Source organism: Perissodus microlepis, chromosome 20 (genome assembly GCF_051167445.1).
Source record: "Perissodus microlepis isolate ML-2025 ecotype Zambia chromosome 20, ASM5116744v1, whole genome shotgun sequence".
Lineage (NCBI taxonomy): Eukaryota > Metazoa > Chordata > Actinopteri > Cichliformes > Cichlidae > Perissodus > Perissodus microlepis.
The window spans coordinates 17,242,565-17,265,331 of record NC_140480.1 but is presented as its reverse complement, the minus strand read 5'-3'; the positions used below and the strand labels follow the sequence as shown (position 1 = coordinate 17,265,331).

At 39.8% G+C, this 22,767-nt stretch overlaps 1 protein-coding gene across 2 annotated transcripts; it reads right to left on the bottom strand.

Moving 5' to 3' along the window:
- Positions 1 to 168: 168 nt before the first annotated feature.
- tbc1d22b (TBC1 domain family, member 22B) lies at positions 169 to 22,193 on the bottom strand. Of its 2 annotated transcripts, none has more exons than XM_084916997.1 (14): positions 21,814 to 22,193; positions 17,613 to 17,669; positions 15,199 to 15,391; positions 14,924 to 15,086; positions 11,556 to 11,723; positions 9,227 to 9,297; positions 8,822 to 8,950; positions 8,669 to 8,734; positions 6,421 to 6,535; positions 6,155 to 6,261; positions 6,007 to 6,082; positions 5,783 to 5,910; positions 3,841 to 3,936; positions 169 to 2,415 (listed from the first exon to the last, which is right to left on the bottom strand). In XM_084916997.1, exons 1-14 carry the CDS (start codon positions 21,867 to 21,869, stop codon positions 2,287 to 2,289), a joined length of 1,554 nt encoding a protein of 517 aa, XP_084773123.1. In that variant the 5' UTR covers positions 21,870 to 22,193; the 3' UTR covers positions 169 to 2,286. The 2 variants fall into 2 exon arrangements, with proteins under 2 accessions (XP_084773123.1, XP_084773122.1); XM_084916996.1 differs by having other exon boundaries at positions 14,924 to 15,089; positions 21,814 to 22,189.
- Positions 22,194 to 22,767: the final 574 nt, after the last annotated feature.

Sequence of the window (22,767 nt, the reverse complement as noted above, 5' to 3'; positions counted from 1 at the left end):
CCAAAAAAACAAACAAACAAACAAACCAGGAAGACAGCAAATACTTTTTCACATCACTATGTGTGCTTGTATAATTTTTCCTCACAGAGATTTCATCATAAATGTGAAGCACGTTGGAACTGCATGCTTTAAATGGTGCTATAAAATAATATATCAACCCAATCCATGTACACACATGTTGTTTGTTTAATATCATCAGAAAAGGTGAATATACAGCTGAGACTGTAATAATTTAACAAGTCTTCATTTAAGGCTGAAGCCAGCATTGACTAGTGAAGCACTCTGTAAAACAGGCTGTACTGTTCCAATAAAGATTGGATTTGTTGTTGTAGCTGCATGGAAAAAAAACATTTTGTTAGTTTTTAGTTATTAACATCACATTTTTTGAACAGAATGACCTTTAAATTAAAACAAACAAACAAACAAAAAACCCCAGCATGGAGTCACAGTAATGACAATCATGTGGCTCACCTGAATGAATGAAAGTGACTTTAAGGCTACACGCATACTGTAAAACTCCAAAAAACATTCAAGGTGGAAGATGAAGATTGATTATGGAAATCTGATGACTGATAAATAGTGGACAAGACTGGTGTTCCTTCATAAATAAAGGAGAATCTATTTCACCATCATGTCTTCAGTAGCACTTCACTGAATAAAATGCCATTAAGTAGCTCAGAACTCCAGTTATAGTTGAAATGGATTAAGACTCGTGAACAATGTTGCTCCATTCAGTCTGCTGTGATCTATGGTGATCACGGTGGCATCCATCAGCTGGGCGTCACAACTTTCCAACAGAGACTTTGGTCCAGAATGAATCAGGTTAAAGAGTGAAGCAGATGACCCAACTTAGACTGATTTTCTTTCTATTAGATGCACAAAGTATAAGAGTGTTGTCATACCTTTCAAACATATGTTGCACTATTATTATCACTGGCAATGAAGGTAGATGAGTTGTAACGCACACAATCATATTTAAAAAAAAAAAAAAAAAAAAAAGAAAAAGAAAAACACTGTTGCACAAATAAAGTTTCATGGAGCATGTCAGGAAAGCGTTACACTGCATGTGTACCTTACCAATGCTCTATAGGGTATTGTCAGGGATGTGGAGCTGCATTCAGATAGCATAATGACTTTCAATACCAACACAGGCATTTCCTCCAATTAAAACATACTGATTGTAAATATTCTGTATAACTGATGTTATTGAATGTTTTTCATCACTTGTAATTATGCACAGATTTTACACTGACAGGTATCTCTTGAAACACTTCGGGTAAAACCTCCACCCTCAGGCCAAAACTGACAAGCTGGCTGACTTTTGAGTGTTGATGCAGTGTGTCAATCTGCAATCTTCATCAAAAACTGGATCACAATTGTATAAACTTCACTACAATTTTAAACAATTTTAAGCAGCTACTGAATTAATTTAGCACAGTTCAGGTTCAGGAAAGATCTGAACAGTGCTAAGTTTAGATTTTTAAGTAAAACTAACTTTACAGTTGTTATTTCCAAACTATACCTCCGTTCTTCACAGTGATTTAGAAATTAAAAGTGATATTGACACCAAATCAGTCTTTTTGCTTTACACCCCAAACACAACCTAAAAAATGAAATACAATACCTTCTATTTGCTACTCTTAGGTAATACTTACTAATTACAACCCAGAATATCAGTCGCGGCTTTAAAGATGCTGATTGTACAGAGCGATTTTGGTTAAACCAAAAAGCATCTATTTAACAAAGAAAGGGGACTGCCAGCCAGACAATGTAAAACTAAGCTTTGTATTCCAGTTGCCTGCTTTATACCCAATATTGTCCCTTGTAAAACAAAAAAATGCCAAAAATATAATCTTTAGATACCATTTCTCACTAAAAGGATGATCTCACAAACATTCATCATCCCACTATATTACAGTGTCTTCTTTCACGCTTACAGTGAACATAAGAGATGACCAAAAACAGTATAAGTAAACCAGAGTGGCATAGTCGAGTTGTTTTTTATACTGTCACAGTCCACCGTTGCAGTGCAACGCTGCCTGCAAAATAGTCCCATATTCACTGAGCTGTGTGCAATGTAAGCCCCAAATCCACTTAATATTCACTGGACTTCATTTTCACAGGATACAGTTAATATCACTGACATAACATCCCGTCAGTCTCTTTTACGTTACCTCAGAGACTGCACCTGATGTGCATCTCAGACACCGAAGTTGCCCACTCAAGGTTTAAATTGATTTTTAAAAGTCAAAATGCAGCATTTTCCCTGGTGCGGAAGCATTGGGCTTATCTCTTGTAGTGGCTGGGAGCATCTGCAAACATGTATTTGAGCCTGTAAGCTTCAGCCAGGAGGAGACCGACTTCTTCATTCCCCCAGTGGATTGTAGGAAGGTTCTGCAGTAGCATGAGGAGACCCTAAAGAGCAAGAGAGAGTCCTTAAGACACTCAGTGTTTTGAAAGTTGGAGATACAAAGCCTTTCATTGTCAAACGTAACATATGGGTTAGCATATAAAACTTAGCAGATGTACATGCATACTTGGTTGGTAAACCTATTACAAAACTACAAGCAACACTTTTATTTTCTGGTGATCAAATAAATACGGAGCCCTGCAGGGGACATGGGAGAAAAAAAAAAAAAATTAAGACGGACTTTTGCGAGATCGCGAGATCTGGCAAAACAAACTCGGGATCTGGCAAAACTTTTGCGAGATCTGGCAAAACAAACTCGGGATCTGGCAAAACTTTTGCGAGATCTGGCAAAACAAACTCGGGATCTGGCAAAACTTTTGCGAGATCTGGCAAAAGTTGAATTCCAACAATGGCGGCAGCTACTTAGTTGTAATATTACTCTTTCTGGGTCACAAAATACACTTAAGATATTTTGAGGCGTGAATGTAGTTGTGTAAACGTCAGATACCTGCTCGGTTTACAAGACATCACATATTTGCAAAAGTGCTCCGACGTTTTCGGAGATCTGACACCCACTATCTCGAAGCTAACGGGAGGTCGAGACCTACTACAGCCGGGAGGAACACCGCTTTCCCGGCACATTGTGCCTCGACCTCCCGGTCAGCTTCGAGCTGGCGGCCTCCGAAGAATGCGGCTAAAACTTTTGCGAGATCCCGAGTTTGTTTTGCGAGATCTCGCAAAAGTCCGTCTTAATTTTTTTTTCCTCCCATGTCCCCTGTGGGGCTCCGTAAATAAACGATTACACTGACATGTTGATGTTTAGAAGGATGAAAGAAAAGGAAGTCAAATTACAGTATTTAAACCTACTGTCCCCTTGCTCTAGTTCAGGGGTGTCGAAATCCAGGCCTCGAGGGCCGGTGTCCTGCAGGTTTTAGATATCACCGTGGGTCAACACACCTGAATGAAATGATTAGTTCATTACCAGGCTTCTGGAGAACTTCAAGACATCTTGAGGAGGTCATTTAGCCATTTAAATGAGCTGTGTTGGATCAAGGACACATCTAAAACCTGCAGGATACTGGCCCTCGAGGCCTGGAGTTCGACACCTGTGCTCTAGTTCATCATCTTAGTCACTAGTTTCAAGTCTTACCAATTGCAGCAGATTTATTTGGTAATAAATTATGGTACCATTAAGAGTAAAATACACATAAAAGCAGGATATGATGCAGGAAGTGGCTATCTTATGATTGATCAAAAACAAGTTAGACCAGCATCAAAATTGAAGAAGAACTACAAATGATGTGATTTAAACCTTTACAAAGTAAAGTTGATTAATTTTAACTCAGAAGACTCCGCCCTTCTCCGCCAGTCTGGCTTAAATGGGTCATATTAGTTTCTCTGCCGTGACTGGATGACATAGACAAATGTACCTGAAAGTCAACCATGGACAGGATTTCTTTGCGCCACTTAATGAGGAAAGCAGCACAGACGTACAAGTGGAAGTGGGAAAAACCCTCTGCTTCAGCCTGTGGAAAACAGAATAATGGTAGCCAATTATACAAATCAGCTTCAATCAAGAAAAGATTTGTCTAATGACTTACAAATACTGTGTAACAGGCCAAATATTGCAACCACTGACATACACAAAGGTTAAATTATTGTGAGTGATTGAAAACGGCATTCTTTCTAATGTTCAGAAAGAGGCAACTCCTTTGACTGCCAAAAGAAGAGTCCTTGTACAGAATTCTGTGAGGGAAAAATGTTACTTTTCACTTTATCTTCGACCTCAATGAACACATTTCTGATTGGTTTATTCAATTCAGTTTTATATGTATAGCCTCAAATCACCAAAACAGTCACACTCAATTCACTTAATATTGTAAGGTAAAGACCCTACAATAATACAGGGAAACCCCCAACAATCAGACAACCTCCTGTGTGAAGGAAAAACTCCCTGCTAACAGGAAGAACCAGTCTCATGGAGGGGCATCCATCTGCTGTGACCGGTTGGGGATGAGGAGGAGGAAGGAGACTTACAAGCTCTATCGCTAGTTTCAAGTCTTGTTTAAGATGTCATGGGGTTAATTTATTAAATCATCATTTGGTGTAAAATATAAGAATGCTTTGATGTATGACTACTTTGGTGATTCATTTTGAGTGTGCAGTGTCTCTTGGATTCTTAGTCACATCCACCCCTTGGCTATCATGTCCAGTTTTCTAACATGATTTCCAAAAGAGTATGCTGTCCATCCTTTATGTCACACTGCAGTTTGTACTGCTGTTGCACTGGATTACTTTATTTGAACTATTCTCCACCAGTCATAAGTGCATTAACTACTTTGTAGGATAACAGATTTCCATTGTTGTCATCAGTGTACTGTTTATCACCAATGGAACAATAAAGGTGCCTGGAACCACACAAGTCCTTGTAACTCTCTGCATCCTCAATTAATGTTCATGTGATCCATGCTGACCTGCTGCTCACTTCTGGAGGGGAGTGCAGTGTGCAAAATTAACCTCACCATCAAAACTTTTCATTAAAAGCCAAAACTGGTACATTAATAAAACTGGTAGTGGCTATAACAATTTAGTATGTGGCATCTAATCTGGTAAAAAATGTGAATGTGTAAAATCACCTTTCAGGTATTTTCTTTTGTAACAGTCCTGTACCCATTTTGTAATTATAAGATGTATAATGCCACACATGTTGGACTAATGAGCTTGAATAGTTTTACAGTCTATCAGGGCCCCATTATACCCACTGTCTCATGCCAGGCAAATTGGAATCTGTCATTTCTTTTGGTCATGCACTCAAGATTTTTGTAACCTGGCGTGCTAAATGAAGACAGGAGGATTGTGTCGATTGTTACTGTGATTATAATGACACAGATGCTCAGAGATTTATAGATTATACAGAGGAGATGATGCAACAGTTTGAAAATATGACTTTTAAAAAAAAACAAAAAACAAAACACACACTTCAAAGCAATTTATTTGCGTCCCGTTTTGACAACTTCTCCTACACCAGCACTGATGTGCAGGATTTGTTTGAGTTGTGACACTTATCATTCAGGAGAATACTGCAGCGAGTACCTGTGCTGTAACGGTCAGCATAAAGGGATACAGCCATGTGATGATGTCACCAGTGACACGCAAAGTGACCAGTGTGGTAAGTATAATGGGGCCATCAGAGATCTCAGATGCACATCACAAGATTTCATGAAATTTCTTCATCTTGACCCACAGAGCATAAAATAAGCTGCACTACAGATGCAGACACACTGACTGAAACAGCAGCAAATTGTCTGAGACAGCTGTGACTCGTGTTCATTGCTCATAAAATCTCAGATAATGGTGGACACCCTGCCTTACCTGGTAGGTGTCCCAGAGACGGATAGTGCAGCGGAGTGGCAACTCCCTCATCAGAAGATTATTCATCCACCGGAAAGCAAACTGCAGGTACTCCACTTCATACCTCTTGAAATGATTGTGAATGTCCTCTGGCAACAGACACAGATACACACACCTGTTAAAACTGGGTCTCCTGCTGTTAGGGAAACTGTTTCCACAAGCTAAGCATAAGCTTGTCCACGTACCATCTATCCTGCTGACTAGCTCCTCTAAAGCTTTCACTTTGTTCTGAATTCCAGGCTGAGCAAAGGTGTAGTTGTCCTGAAAAGAAATAAATTTCAATAAAGTTGCTTACTAGTTTTAAATTAGCACTGATTGAGATTGTGTCCCGACCTGTATTCCATCCAGCAGCTTGCTCATGCACCAGAAACTGTCAGCTTCAATATTTCTCTGAGTTTCCAGAGGTAGTGCTGCTACATCAAAGTTCTCCATATCCTCCGCTGGAAAAACAAATAACACTGACTGAGACTGATGACTCAAGTCTTCTGATGTGAGCTGAGCTTTGATGAAGAAATTTAAAATTGTCATTCAATATATAACCTAACTAGAAAAAGAACAAACCAAATGTTTTTTTCCCCCCGATTCAACGTGTAACTTACTGACAAACTCTGACAAGAAGACAACAAAAAAAGGTGTGACCAGATCGTTGATTCCTTGAACGTAACCGCTGGCTGGGTGACGGATGGCCCAGATAAAGAGAATTCGCTCAAAAATCTGAGGAAACAAGGAGAATTACTGCTAATGTTCAGCTCCAGCGTGGAAGTCTTTTTTTCTTTTGATTCCTGTCCACATTTTCAGTCTTATGTCTGTAGACACATATAAGCGTCTGTAAAAAATAGCATGAATGCTTTGAAGTGTGTTTTACAGACTGTTGAAACTGTTGTGTACATTAACTGAGGTGCCACAACATGACTGGTATGTCTAATCCTTATACCTGGGTAGTGTGGGCAATATTCTTGAAACTAACTGTTAAGTAATAAGACTATCCTACAGCACATTAACTACTGATAAATTACATGTACACTGGTGGTCAAAAGTACCCCAAGAAAGACTTTTATTTTCTAACCCTAATTTCACAATATTATGTGACAGCATTTCAATGTACAATATGAACAGTATCACAAACATAAAGAAAAGCAAAATATTTTTATTTGACAGGTGTTGTCATGAGATTTGAGCAGCTGTAAGAACAAAAAACTGAAGAGCTCAGGGAGTTTACAGAGGAGGTTGTCAACTGGTCTCAAAGAGTTCAGGTTCTGGCAAACCAAGTAAGGAAAAGGAAGGACAGGAAGGCTTCCCTCGGGATGTGTTCTGCTATCTTGGACTTGAGACCTAACCAACACATCCTTGGTGGAGGATTATGAAGACCTTGGGGAAAGTCTCAGCCATTACTCTGGCAAGGCTTATCAAAGGAGCTTCTTTGTGGCGTGGCATTTAGTGTAGATGAAGGCTCTGGATATCAGTAGGCTGTAACATTATGTTGAGATCGGGATCAGTAACGGTTGAGTGCTGGACGAGACTTAGATTCTTTCTCGGATGTCAAGTTTGGAGGTATTTAAAAGGAACACGAACATATGTAAATCCTTAAGAGTTGACAGAGGCTGTACATTTTACCATTAATGCAAATACATGTTTGTGCTGAATATTCAGAAATAATTATTGTCATGTGTAATATCTTGGTTGTTTTGCAAAGCCACTAAAAATCACTTCCTTTGAGGAACAGGCTGGGCTCAGTGCATTTCCTTTTTAACAGCTAACTTCCTCTGGAGTGTACTAATCTGATGAAGCTTCTTCCTCAATGACAGGCAAATACACCACACTATACAACCCTGTATCACTTACAGTGTTGTCAATGCTTTTCACAATGAGTCCAGCCACAGAACAAAGCTGGAATGTTAACTTTTTGAGCAAATTAAGATGATATGCTGTATATCAGCACACACAAATAAAGACAATGAAAAACTTCATTATCCCAAATTAGTTTTTCAGTAAAGTAAAATATGACTTCTCAAAAGGTGAGTTCCCTTCATGGATTTATCTTCCTCCAGAAAACATTTTTCTCCATGCAGAATCTGACTTTGTAAAAAAGATTGACCAGTTGCTATGTTCCCTGCTGATCTGCACTAATAGAATAAAAAAAAAAAAAAATAAAATCTTGTATAGTATACATAGTCCCTGTGCAGCCAGCCAGGAGACCCTGCCTGTTTCTCCATAAGAGCAAGACTTTGAATTCCTTATGAATATGTTATTAAAATGTTTAAAGTGGAATGTGTAACATATTGTTATTCTTAAGTGGTGTACATACAGGAAGAGATCAGTAGCTATATGGTGACCAGAGACCATAATGCCAATAAAATTCAATATCTGCCATGACAATGAAAGGCGAGTTAACCACTGGCGAGAGTAGGTGGGTTTCTGACAAACTAATGTCAACTTTGAGGGGACACAAATGAAATCAGTGGGAGGATAAAATTGAAAGAAAACAAAAAATCCAGAACTTCCAATGATGCCAGCAACAAAGCAAAGCCTCACATTACATGTCTTATAAAAGCAGTAACTCATACTAGGGGCTTAGCTATTAATATAATCTCAACATAGGACAATCTGTTGTGATGTACCGCTTAAACATTTTGTAATAGTGGAAACGCTGAACTGAACCAAGAATTAGCTAGAGCCACTATCTCCAAAACAAAAACAAGTCCCTGGTTCACTTTAAACTGGAGAAACGAACCAACCAAACATTAAAATAATGTCGGTATTCCGACCCTCATCATGAACATAGAAAACGAGACACGTGTACTTTGGAGAAACAACTGAGATATTGGAGCTGCTTTTCAGTAATCTTACCTCTTGTACTGCAGGCTGCTGAAACAAGGGAATCAGAGGATTTGTTCTTGGAATGTCAATGTGGATCTGACAGGAACAAATGTTGACATGTTAGGTCATGGATCTTTTACATACATAAACTACATCTCTTTTGTATTTCAGCTGCAGCATCACCTGTCTGTATGTGTCTTTATAGTGCTCGTCTGTTCTGGAGTGGTAATACTGCTCTATGAACCTGAAATATTCCTCTCGCTTCCTTTTCAACACCAGCTCTCTGCGTTCCTTGTTGGCTGGCAGGTAGCCCTGAACAAGCCATTAGAAAGGTTAAGATACAGAAAAAACAACCCTTTTTTGATTAGCTGAACAATTTCAGAGGAACAGAACAGGCTGACCATTAGATAAGACGAGAGAACACTTGAGATGTTCGGCTGTAAAGATAAAGCTTTTAGCATTATCTGAAAATTTTTACGAATCAAACAAAAAGAATAAAAAAAAAATTGAGCTATTGAGACAGAATGCTTTGGATTATTAAATTCTGAGAAAAATGTGCTTTTGCAAAACTGAAGGTCACAGCCTTACAGAAAGAAGTCTCCATGTGATTGGCCGGACTTCTCTTGGTATGCCTGACCAGCTGTGCTTGCGGAGTTCTTCTGTAACAGCACAGAGCAAGATAGAAACAAGCACTGTCAATGCTATATAGAAACCAGAGCAGAGATCAGCACAACCTACACAACTAGTAACGAGTCACCCATGCAATAGAAAAATAAATCTGTAAAATCAGTTTAATAGAAAAAAATGTGATGTTCAGCTTTACAAAAGAGAGTTCTTTTGGTGAAAAAAATCTCATCAAGTCCTTCATTACTTGTGTTAACAGGTTTATTAAACTGAAGGCTGTGTGGGTTCTTTCAGACAAACCCGTACCACATATTCTGGATCCATTTCTTTCTGGTGACAAGCTCATAAAGTCTTGCAGTCTATTCTTTAGCTTGACATTCCAGTACGATAAGTGAAATCATTATCATATTGAGCACTGATGACAGAAAAGACATTAAAAGAAAATGGCTACAACCTGAAAAATACACGTCTACAGAAAAATCTAACTTCTAAAGCACAAACACAACCAAAGTCTTTTAGAAGAAAGTCTCAGCACACGAGAGGCATTGTGAGTGCAGTTCTTTCAAAGTGCGATCTAACTCACAGATATTTCATTTCAGAAATCTTTGAGGACCAGTCTTACAATGTTCCTAGCTACAGCCTAAAGATTTTTAGCAGTGCAACAGTTACAGCACGCCAGCAGTTCCTCTTAAAAGCTGGTGAGATACTGTGCCAATTTTATTAAATATGTATGACATGTTAACTCACACTACACATTTGATTTGATTTAAAATCAGGCTTACTGTGCAGCCAGAGTTTCCATTTTATTTGAACATGGGTGAATCAACTGGAGCTCACACTGTGTGTAAATACCCAGAGCCTGGTTGTTTTCATCTAGTGATAGTTAACAAAATTACAAGTTGAACAATGTCCTCTCTATGTCCTCAGTGTTTACAAAATCAACATCCAGCAATTACTTTTTAAAAGCTGAATTTGAATTGCTTATCATTTAAGTTGTTACATAGATGTCTTCATGGGCAATGTTTATTTGCATTACATTTAAGAGATCACTGACCTTTCCTTTGAGCTGCATTGAGGATTATAGTTAATTTGTAAATTTTGGATCTTGTATGGGTAATGAAAGAAATTTCTCTGCTCTACCAAAAACATAGAAATATATAAAGGCTTACATAGACTCTTGTAAGTAGAGTCTACGGAGCTTGGAAAGAAAAGCGTCTGGACTTCTTTAAGTTGCTTGAAGACATTTCACCTCTCATTTGAGAAGCTTCTTCAGTTCTAAGGTCAAACGGTGGACAGTCCCAGATTTTAAGCCCTATGGGAGTGTCCCCGAGAGGGTCATGGACCCCCTATCATAATCACATGAGCTAAGGTGTGAAAACGGGTGTAAAATCCGGAACTCTCCACCAATTACGCTTAGAACTGAAGAAGCTTCTCGGATGAGAAGGAACCTTAAAGAAGTCCAGACACCCTTCTTTCCAAGATACTTAGACTCCGATGACCTGGATGACTGAGAACCTTCAAGGACCTCTCAATTAGACCACAAAAATGTCAAATTAATCAAATGATCCTAATTTATTGATTTTCAGCAAGTGTGAGCACCTCTATAAAAGCAGAAGTTTTGACAGTTTGCTTGTTTGGAGTTAACACCATATCACACAGAAAAGACATTGGCACTGATCTTAGAGGTGCAATTGCTGCTGCTTATCAGTCTGGGAAGGGTTATAAGGCCATTTCCAAACTATCCAAGTCCAACTGAAACTTCCCTGACCAGTTAATTTACAACATAATGGCTAAATGGGCCATTGCAACATGCCGATCATTTCCTTTTTCAAAGTCCAGACCTCAACCTTGTTGTAAAGAAGAGTGGGCCAAAATTGCTCAGTCAGCAATATGAGAAGTGTCAGATTGATTGCTGCTAAAAGTACTTCTACAAGCTACTAAATCATGGGCTGTACTTAGTTTTTCCACACACTGCGTCTACTTTTTGGCTGTTTTTGTGTAAAAAAAAAAAAAAAAAAAAAAAAAAAGACAGTGTAATACGTCACATTTTTTGTTCATATTGTTGTATTGAAATAATCTTAGAATCTGTTTTATACATAAAAAAACAGAATTTCTTTTCAGGATGCCTGCACATTATACTTGCATGTCAATAATATGTTTCCTTGCTGATGTATGGTACTGTAAATTATTAGGTAGCTATCTTCTGATTCAACAAAAGGCACGGCCTTCCTGCAACGATCACAGTCCTTTAGCACATCCCAATATAAGGGAAAAGCTGCTTCTGTTGCTGTACCTAGGTCAGTGTTGGGACTAGCCAGTAGCTGCCTGAATTTGTCAAGCCGGCTTTTCTCCCGCACTGTCATCGGTGGTGCCCCTGATGCATTCTGGTCCGAGATGCGAGCCACCAATGGGATGATGGGACGAACTGGGAGAGACTGCTGCTTCTGCAGTGTGGAGCGAACTGCATAAGGAGCACACGGATTAAAAACAAGAGGCAACTTTACAATGGAGAATGAAAACAAGCAAGAGCCACGATATTAAAGGAACAATAAAAAGGTTCAAATATTTTTCAAATGCAATTAATCTTAAATTAAACAAGTAAAGCTAAAGAGATGCATATTACTTTACAACAATCTCCTTAAGCTATGCAATTATTTTCTTACTTTGTTGCCATATTTATTTCTGTGGTCAGGTATTTATTCCTTGGTGGGAGTTGTTGACCTACTATTGATCCTGTGCCTCACCAAAAAAGGCACAGGTCATTACCAGCAGAGGTTTCGGGTGAAACCATTGGGAGACCTTGCCTCACCCTATCATGTGACCTCACCTGATGTGAGTGGGGGCTAAGGTGCCTGGGAAGGGATCTCAAAACTGGATTGTAGGTGGAAGACAGTCAGTGTTGTAAGTCACCAAGACTGTGACTTTGTAAACACATAAAGGCAGTTTAATAGGATTAAATTAGCTGAAGTGTTGACTACTGGCTAAGGCTACATCCACACTAATGGGTTTTCGTTTGAAAACACAGTTGTTTTGATTGCTCTCAATTTTGACAGCCCTAAAAAAAAAAAAGATTAATATCAGTTTGTACATGCTCCAGATAGCTTTTCTTCAAATTCTTTAATTCTCACTCACTTTTGCGCATGCGCAGGACTGGAATGTAAGCGTTTTTGGCCTTTCAATGTGGACGCACAACTCTGTGAAAACGACTGAAAATGCTAGTGTGGACGCAGAGCATTTTCAGACCAAAACACCATTTTCAAATCTATAAGGGCTAGTGTGGACATAGTCTAAGAAAGGCTAGTGGGAGACCAGTCAACAATGTGAATATTCAGAAACTAAGTTGTCTCGGTCGCAGTGGCAGACCGTGTGGAGAGTGTGTGGAGGACTCAGGTGCAGACACAGGCGTGGACACAAAACTGAGTTCGAACGAAAAGCGAGCCTTTATTGTGGCTGAAGACAAGGAGTGCAAACTAGGCAGAAGCGCAGTGACAAAACTAAACTATAACTAAACTGGGAAAGTGATACCAGGATAAACTATGAAGCCACAGGAAACCATAACTATGAATACAAAGGACTGGCTGTGACAACATGGAGGGTGGGAACAGACGACGCGACAGAGACTACATGAAACACAGAGACTAAATACACATGAGGGATGATCAGGGGAAGTGGCCACACATGGGAGCACAGCTGACACACATGAACCTAACGACAGGACAGGAGAGGTGAAACTAAATACACTGACATTGAATACAGACTTTCAAAGTAAAACAGGAAACATGGAGATTAGACATGACATGAACTAAACATAACCACGCAGACATGACGCATGAACCAGGGAGACTTAGTACAGGGGGAGATGACATAAACAACTAAGGAACAAGACTAAACAGCAATCTAGAAATTAACTAGGTGAACTACGCTAGGCACAAATGAATACAAAAGATACATAAAACTCAAACACTGGGTCACTCGACCCAGGACCATGACACTAGGTGACTTCTGAATAAAGATTCAGCTGACTAATCATCATATGAAAAGCCACTAGATTTGAAACAGTGATCCTACTCATAAAGCTGAGGGTAAAGCTAATTGAGGATTAATGAAACCTGTTTTCCATGTATAATTTTTCATTATTCACACAGTCCTACAATTACATCTGTCTTTGATCTTTCATCCTGTCACATATAAGACATTTGCAGATGGGAGTTCTTTTCATTCATGTGCAGAACTTCAAAAAGAAAAAGAAACTTTTCTTATTAATTTCTAGTGTCGAACTTGATGACAGTTATTTCATAACTTAAGCTACGAAAGGGGATTTCTTATGCTTATTTTCCAATCCATATTTTGTCTTTATTCTATTAGCTCAGACTCACAGTTCAAAATAATCCTTGTTTATCAAAAACGGGCCCTTGGTGCAGCCCATCAGTTCTTTCAGCTATTTCAGTTCTCTTCCCCCTACCCTTTGAGACAACAGTCTTCTGACTGAGTGCCAATCCAAACTTGTTTGAAAAGCGGTTGGGTGGGACTTCTGTGCTGACAATCAGAGCTGTTTGTCCAAGGTGAACATGTAAGATAATCTCAGTGATATTAAACAGAGACAATAGCAGAAAAAATAGTCTGAAACTGAGTGTTTGGAGCAGTCTACAGCCTGAGTGACTCACAGGGATTCCTGCTGTACGCTGTTTGGTGAAACTGACAAATCTACTTTGGTTTTCTTAAAGGTGGATAATGAAAGGATATTCTTTTGGCAGACTGACTCCCAAAATATTTTGGACTCTGTCTGAAGAAGTCTGAAGAAGAGGGACTGACATTTTATGCTGCATAGGTCCATCTTATCTCAGTATTGTAGGAATAAAATGTTCCCCCAAGCATTTTTGATAAATAAGGTACTTAGGTTGGGTACATATAACCTGGCGTTCTGTAAAAAGTGTTGTGAAGTTTTGCATAAATTTTCCCTGTACTCGATCTTGTTAATTATTGAATTCACACATGACAAACTGTTTAAAATCAACCCTAATATCGAGGGGTTGCAAGAGATTTTACAACCTAAATCCAGGCACACTAACGGTAATTAAACACTGTACTTCCCTCATAGGCTCTTAAAAGAAAACACTTAGAGATATTAATGGTAAAGACGCTGAACAGGAATTTGCAACTGTTAATTAATGCTTATTATAAATTATAATTTCATCACAACATAACTGGATTGAAATCTGGGGGGCTGCTACATCACAAGAAGAGCTAGTCACAGAAAGAAACACTGGTTAGGATAAGATTATCAATGAAGTAGAAACTGATTTCACTTATTCTGTGTGAATGTGCCTTATGAGACACAGAGGTGGTCAGATAATTATTAAATAACATGTGCTCTCTGTAATACTAATCCTGTATACATCTTTATTTTACATAAAGAAATCCTAAAGACATTAATTGTACAGCAGTAAGATAAATAAGTGGTATACAGTCCTCTGTTGTCTGCATTACTCAATTGTGATGATATCATGGAACATCAGACACATCCTAAAGACCTTGCTATAATCCCACCAGCCCTAACTGCAGTCTTAAATCCCACCTGTGAAAATCTGTAATTAGCTTTACTATGAATCACCTGATAATCTGCTCTGTAGATCTTAAACCTGCAGCATATTAGCCACATACCTGAAGATGTGTTAAGGTGTGCATCGCTGCTAGACTTGACAACCTTGCCATTGGCTTGCTCGTACTCCGTGTCCTCCTCCTGCACATCCTGAAGGTTTGGACCTTCTGTCGTGGGTGGTGCCAATCTGTGTGAAACTGCACTTTCTGTGTCACCTGCTTGATGCTGCTGAGATGAAAATAATATCAAATCAAAAGACACACTAGAATGTCTCTTGTTTTCACACTAGTTCATTTTCTTTACTGCTGACTGACAAAAATTCAAATCTTGTAGCTACTTGGTTCTGTATGGATGACGTAGTGTGCAGGCCTGGTGGTATAGATACAGCTGGGTTGAAGGTGCCAAGGAATTCTTCATCCTCCTCATCATCAATATCCCAAGCATCGTTGGTGCTGCGGGCAAACTCATGAAAGCTGGAGGCTTTTTTGGTCTTGATATTGTTGAACTTGGGCTTTGTGTCTTTGGGATACCTGCAGGGAGACAGATTGAAATATCAAACAAGCAGAAAAGAGAAAGTAACCAACCAAAAAACAACTTTAGGAGATGATGTCTTGATGCATGTTCAATCATTCAGTTAAGGAAATCCCTTAAAAGTCAATTCTGTTCATCTAGATGTAGAGTTTTCAGTGGGAGAAATGTTTTGTCACTCATCCAAGTGACTTCTTAAGTCTGAGACTGAAAACTTTTGGGGGGTTTAGGAGATGATGAAAAAAATCCAGTGCAAACATTTGGCCACACTTGCACAGGACTGGTGCATGCAGTCCACACATACAGTGCTGTGGAAAAGGTATCCGGCCCCTCTCCGATTTCTTAGTTTGGTTCATTTCTCATACTTGCGTCTTGTGTTCTGATCACTCCCAATGAAAAGTTTCACTATCTCCAAACTGTAGACCATCATAGGAGGTCTCACTAACATCTTGTAAATCTTCCCATTTGCTCTAACTTGCAACCTTCTGGCACAAATCACCCGACACTCTTGACCGCTTTTGTGCCCCATCCCAAGATATTTAAACTACACTACCTTCACAACCTACTCTTTGCAACAATTCTGTTTCTCATTCACTTGCTGCTACTAACTTTCATTGTTTTACCTTTCTAATGCATACCTCCATCTCTCCAGCCTTTCTTCCATCGGATCCCTACTCTCACTACAGATCAACGTCATCTCCAAACATCACAGTCCATGGAAACTCCTTCCTGACTTCATCTGTCAGTCTGTCCATCACTATTGCAAACAAAAAGCGTCTCAAAGCTGATTCCTGCTGTATTCGCAACCCACCTTGAACCCATCTATCACTCCTACCACACACCTCCCCACTGTCTTGCTATACTTACACATGTCCCCCACCACCGTCACTTACTTCTCTGCTACCCCTGACTTCCTCATGTAGTTCTATAGTTCCTCTCGTTCCACAAAGACACTAGTGAAACTAGTGAATCAGTCACTAGCTGTCCTCAATCTGTCTTCCTCTTTCGCACTGTCCTCATTCTTCAGCTCTTCAAAGAACTCCTTCCTTCTTCTCAAGACATTCTCTTCATGTCATGTTTCGGCTGTGCGGCAGGCAGGAGTTGGACCCAAAATGCAGGACTCACAGACTCAGGGGATGAACTCAAAATCACAGCTTTATTTGCTGGCAGGGAAAAACGAGCATAAACTAAACTAATCTAAACTGGGAACAACAAACTAAAACACACAGGGAGATCCACACAGCATGAGGGACGACGCGACACTGACTCAGAGAATCACAGGGTTTAAATACACTGGGAAATAACGAGGGGAACGAGACACAGAAGGAGGGCACAGCTGGGAGAAATCAGGACCGATGAGACAAGCAAAGCAGGACACATTCCCATAAGACACGGACCTTCAAAGTAAAACAGGAAGGATCACACACAAGTACAATAATACAAAAATCACAAAGAACTAAAAACGCTGGGTCAGGAGACCCAGGACCGTGACACTTCATTTGTAAGTACATTCCCATTCTAGCCTTAATAAACCCAACCTGCTGCACATCCTTTCCAGCTCAATCTCTCTGCCCAGCCAATAAACACAAGTCGACTTTTCTGGCCTTAGTGTCCAACCTCACACAGAAATCAGTATTTCTTTGCTACCTGTCACTTCACTGTATGCCTAGCCTACCAGCATACTTGTCCATTTTCTTCATCTCCCTCACTATTCCACCTTTTCTTTGCCAACATTTGAATACTTTTCTGTACTTCCTCATTGCACCACCAAGTCTCCTTGTCCACTTTTCTCTGTCCAGTGAACAGAGAAAAGCCCTAAACAGCCGTTTAGTACACTAAGCAGCTTCTCTCGGCATTACAATAGTACTTTCTCAGTCATCAGGTAACTTTTATTTAAGTCTGGTATTTACTCTTTCACAAAGGACCAGGTAGGTTTAGAAAAAATTTCCCCTTTAATAAATGAAATAAATAAAAACACAAACTGCCTTTTGTATTTATTTATTTGACATTATCTTTGTCTAATATTAAAAATCTGAGGAGCTGAAACATGTGTGACAAATATGCAAAACTATAAGAAATTAGGAAGGGGGCAAATATTTTTTCATAGCACTGTATTCAAGCACTTGCGGCATGAAACAGCTACGAAATACATGTTATACTGAGATTAAAAGTTAAAATGGATTAACTGGGATGACGCGACACCATGCAGCCTACTGCACTTACGTGCGTCGCAATCGGGGGTCAAGAGGTGGATGCTGAGCTCCATAAACCGGTTGCACACTGTGGAAGATAACATGTAAAATGCGTCATCTCTTCACCGAAAAACACACGCAGCTCTTGAGTGTCTGACTGAGCGAACAATCAAAGATGAACTTCTTAGAAGATGTTAATTAATAACTGTTCACAGGAATGTTAGCAGACATATGTCCTGGCCTCTGATGTGTTGCTCTTCTGAACTCACCTTTCTTAGTTTGAGTAAGTTGCTCAGTTTCTTTAAAATTTGTTAATTAATTACACAGCAAAGAGGGAGAAGTCACAGAGGAGAAGCAACATCTGGAAAGAGATTGTATGACTATCAAAAATGTGTATATGAGAAAGGATATGCTTTATATGCTTTATAAGTGTTTAAAGAAAAAGGTGGGCCAACATAAAGCCTATGAACTGAACCCTGCACTGGAGAATTGTTACACCCCAAACATATAGGCAGGCTGTAGCCCGGCTAGAAGATCTGTACTGGCAGCAAACACAGTTGTAATTTCCTGTTGAGTGCATAATGACATCTATTTGATGTTTGGGACATCCCTAAAAATGAATTTCAAATCTGGGAACTATCTGAGCATTTCTTTAATGATCCTGCAATGCTAAAATCCCAGTTGGTAAATCACAGACCCAACAAATACTGTTCTACATGCTGCCTTCCCTTCCACATGACTCAGTCAATCTCTTATATGAAATATCCCTATTTCACAAAATGAGCTTGTTTTAAGCATGCACTGAACAGAAGAAGTGGACAGCTTGCAGAGCGCCTGTGTTCTTTACCACCCAGTGGTGTGCAGTATGTTCAGCGGATTTGAGAATCTTAATACTCAGCTTCTTTCCAAATCTCTGGTGAACTAAAGCAAAGATAGTCTGGAGTGGTAGGATAGGATCTACAATTGCCAAAAATGCCTCTTACCAAAATTTTATTTGCATTCTATTAAAGTCTTTACTCAGCGGAAAAACACTGATAGCTGCCCATTTTGCGTTTCCTTTTTTTTTGCCCCTTCGACTTCATTAGTTACATGTTGCTAGTACCAGGCTGAACCTACTTTTGCCTTCAGAACTGCTTTCATTTTTCGTGGCACCGATTCAACAACGTGCTGGAAGCATTACTCTGAGGTTTTGGTCCATATTGCCATAATAGAATCATGCAGTCCATGATGTTAATGTTCCGTTCCAACCTGTCCTTAAAGGTGCTCTGTTGCATGTGTAGGCGACATGGATATAGCAAAATTGTTGTGGTCAAAAAGTCTGAGAATATTTGAGTTTGGTGACACTGTGAATTATCCTGCTGGAAGCAGCCATCAGAAGATGTGCACACAGTGGCCATAAATGTATGAACTTGGTCAGCAAGAATGGTTGAGTAGTATGTGGTGTTCAAATAATGCTCAGTCAGTATGAAGGACCCAAAGTGCGCCCAGAAAATTTCCTCCACACTGTTATACCACCACCACCAACAGTCTGAACTGTTGATACAAGGCAGAAGGTTTGATATTATCAAATTCTGACCCTACCATCCAAATGCTGCAGAAAAAAATGGACACTCATCAGACAAGACAACATTTTTCAATTCTTCTATTGTCCAATTTTGGTGAGCCCATGCAAATTGTAACCTCAGTTTCCCATTCTTATCTGGCAGTATTGGCACTGCATGAAGTCTTGTGCTGCATTAGCTCATCAACTTCGAGATGTCAGCTTTTGGTCAAAGTCACAGTGACAAAGACTAAGGTCTCTGTTAAAGAGGGCTCTCTATGATATGGGCCATTTAGAGATTCAGACATGAAAATATTATGATAATACTTAAAAAAAAATCTATTTTCTGTAGTTTTTCATAATATTATCCATTTGTCATGATAACCCAATTATTCTAAGTAACGGAGTGGGTTTTGTGAGAATATCACAGGGCTGCAAATAATATGAAGTTTATCAAACTGCAGCTTTTCAAGCCTAAGGCTGAGAACTGAGCCTGCTGATTATCTGGCAGTGCCAGAGTATCTTGTTTACCAGCCTCACACTTGTTTTATCAGGAGCACCTCAAGGACAGGCAGCAAGACTAGCTGTTAGCCTTCCTGTTCAAACATATGTTTGTGTTTCTAACGATCCACCCACCCCAGATCAGTGTGTGTGACAAAGACAGCACCGCCCTCTCCTTGGAGATCCCGTCTTCTCAGATTTCTAAAACAGGCTGACCGCCCACCTCCACCCACTTCTTTTTTCTGCTCCACCCTCTTGCAGTTAGATGGTACCAGGAAAGGACATTTAATGAGATTATCAGTCTTGATGGTCATAAAAAAACACAGAGGTCAATAAAGATACAAACGCATAAACATGAAGAAGCGTCTTGTCTTATCAGTGAGGCATGAGGGATTTTTAGCTTCCACCTGCGCACAGGAAAAACTAAAATAAAACAAAACAAAGCAGGGAGTATACCCTTTATTAGCCATGCCCATGATGTCTATTGCGTAAGCTCTGCATGCTGGGACTAGCCTAGCTCAAGTATGTGTCTCCCTCAGCTTAGAGACTAATAAACAAACTCCAAATGAAGTTTGCAGCAGAGCAAAAAAAAAAAAGTTCTGTTATTTTTCTGTTGTCTTGCGGTACTTTATAGACAAAATAATGCACACATGGGTAACAAATTAAAGATAAAAAAGTGCCTCAATAAAGAGTTCGGTCCTGACCTGCCATCAGAACAGTTTCAATGTGTCTTGGCATAGGCTGCATCCAAAAAAACAAACACTAGTGTTTGTTAAGTATGCCAAAATATGGTATTTTCAATGATTCCAAGAATTATTAAAATGTACCCAATATTACAGCAGATGCATTCTATATTCAGGTGAATATTTAAGTATGCACACTCAGAACATTATACCAGCATAAATATCTCACAATGAAATACAAATAAAGACACAGTATAATGTCAATAACTCTCCAGTTTAGGTGCTTAAATAGTAAAGTTTTCACCCTGACAGGCATTATATATAATTTCATCAGATATTCACTCTTATCAAATGAAGTTAGACCTGTGTGATTGGGCCTTACCTACATATCAGCGGGTGACTGCCTGGCAACCACCAGTTACTAGGGAAAAATTACTATTCTCCAGTTGCTAGCCAAAACTGCTCCCAAAAGGTATACATCACTACATCAAATACCTCCTTGTGATCACTAGCAGACTGCTCCATGGATGACACCAACTGGTCTGCAAACACTTGGTAACTATTCACTACACAGTTGTGAAATTGTTAAGAATGAACAGCTTACAAACCCATTCGCTCTCACCCCCCCCTCTATTAGCATGTTATTAAAATGTTTTCACTACAGGATGAAATCAGCATTCCCAAAGTGCAATGTTTCCCTCCTATAGTTTCTGTTTGCAATGACCATCACCAAAATGCCCCCAACAGGTGGAAAGAAGGGCTCTGCATTTTTTCTTGTGTGCTTAGTCAGTGTCTGAAAGATGTACTTTTTTAAATTTATTCTTTTTTGGGGGGCAGTGCAGTTTGTAGAAACTTTTTAAATATCTTTTTACAAGACACTTTGAACACAAAGGCTTTCTACTGTGCACTTTATTAAAATTATGCTTCTCCCCACTCTTGTAACATAATCTTTACTATATACACATTTCATTTGTATACAGTAATGTCTTTACTGTGTCCTCCCCAAGTAATGCTGCCATAAAACGAGGATGCGTTTCATTTAACTCCTCCAAGAAAACCCACTGAGATGACAAAATAAGATATTAGTGCTGTGTTAGTGGTTCAGACAGTGCATTCTTCCTCCCTGATGTTTTTGATCGTTTTACTGTACTGTCACCAGCACCTCTCAGCATAGACTGAGAAAGCATATGGCGGTTGACAGACAGCTGCCACCTCCAGTGTGATCGTTAGAAACCGCAGAGAAGAAAGAGATGGGGGTCTGCCTCTGAGCTGGGAGCTGTTATAACAACACACACTCGAATAAGACACTGGAAGCGGCTCATGCGTGAAATCCAGCGAACGAGTCGATTTGTGCGCTTGTGTTTCCACACAGATCTGTTAGTTACGAGTATTATTAATAGAAAAGAGTATTATTAATGTGTGTCTTTGTTAAGGACAATATTTCAACAGTGCCTGTTTGAAACTCACTAAGAAATGTAGTGCTACTTTATGAAGAAAAGAGGACCTACCTTCCAGGAACCTTTGCGTTTCTCCTCCAAAAATTGATCCTGTTGTCGGTGGCCATACTCAGATAACCCCCGTCAGACCGACACCGAAACCGGCTGCTCTCGTGAAGAAACCATGCGGCAACCGCTTCCGCGTTTCACTGACGACAGCTCGGCCCCACTCGGCTCTCTCTGCTCGGCCTCCTCATGAGTTTAAACGGTCGAGTGATAGTAATATTCGCTTTCCAGTGTGATGATGTACACTACAGCACACTGTAAGCCGCCATCTTGGGGCGCACCGACAGGAGCGCGTGATTGGTGCCAGAGTCTAACAGGTGCAGCGAAAACAGCCAATCTGACGAGCTCGCGGTAGAGCGACGGTCAGTGACGCTCGTGGATAAACAGGCACAAAGAGGTGATTCGTTGACACTGGATGCTGGCAGGGGAAGGTTTGGTGTCGACCTCAAACACCATTCTAATGCAAAGTCTTTCTTAGGACTCCAGCCTCTGTTGACGCCTGCATTGTGATGTGTTTGGTTTGACCACTCAAGTCAGCAGATGGGTGGAAAGGTTTCTTTATTTGACACAGTTTGATGAAATAAACTTGAAATCAGACGAACCTCAGCATAAAGTAAAATAATGTATAGGTATCTGTGTACAATACTGATTTATACTACCGATCCATGGATCGGTAGTATATATTGTCTAGTCTCGTGTTTTTTTTTGTATTTTTCCCTGGAACATTCTCTCACAGTCTGTTCTCTAAAACCTAAAAGAGGAATTATGGATTGGATCAACTGGTCCCTAAATGCAATTGACACCCCTTTCTCAATGAGAAGTTTGGGCTTGGGTGAGCCTGAGTGCTGAAGATATCTACCTATTCGGAACCATGGTAACAGGGTTCTGGCTGATCGGAGCTGGCTTGGCCCTGACTTATCGAAGAATTAAGAAGCGGAACCGGCTGTTCAAACCCCCACA

Coding starts and splice junctions, on each gene's coding strand:
- tbc1d22b (XM_084916996.1), bottom strand. CDS start 21,869: ATGGCCACCGACAACAGGATCAATTTTTGGAGGAGAAACGCAAAGGTT. Junction 6,536..8,668: donor AGCAGCCTGCAGTACAAGAG/GTAAGATTACTG, acceptor TTGTTTCCTCAG/ATTTTTGAGCGAATTCTCTT. Junction 5,911..6,006: donor GCTAGTCAGCAGGATAGATG/GTACGTGGACAA, acceptor GTCTGTTGCCAG/AGGACATTCACAATCATTTC.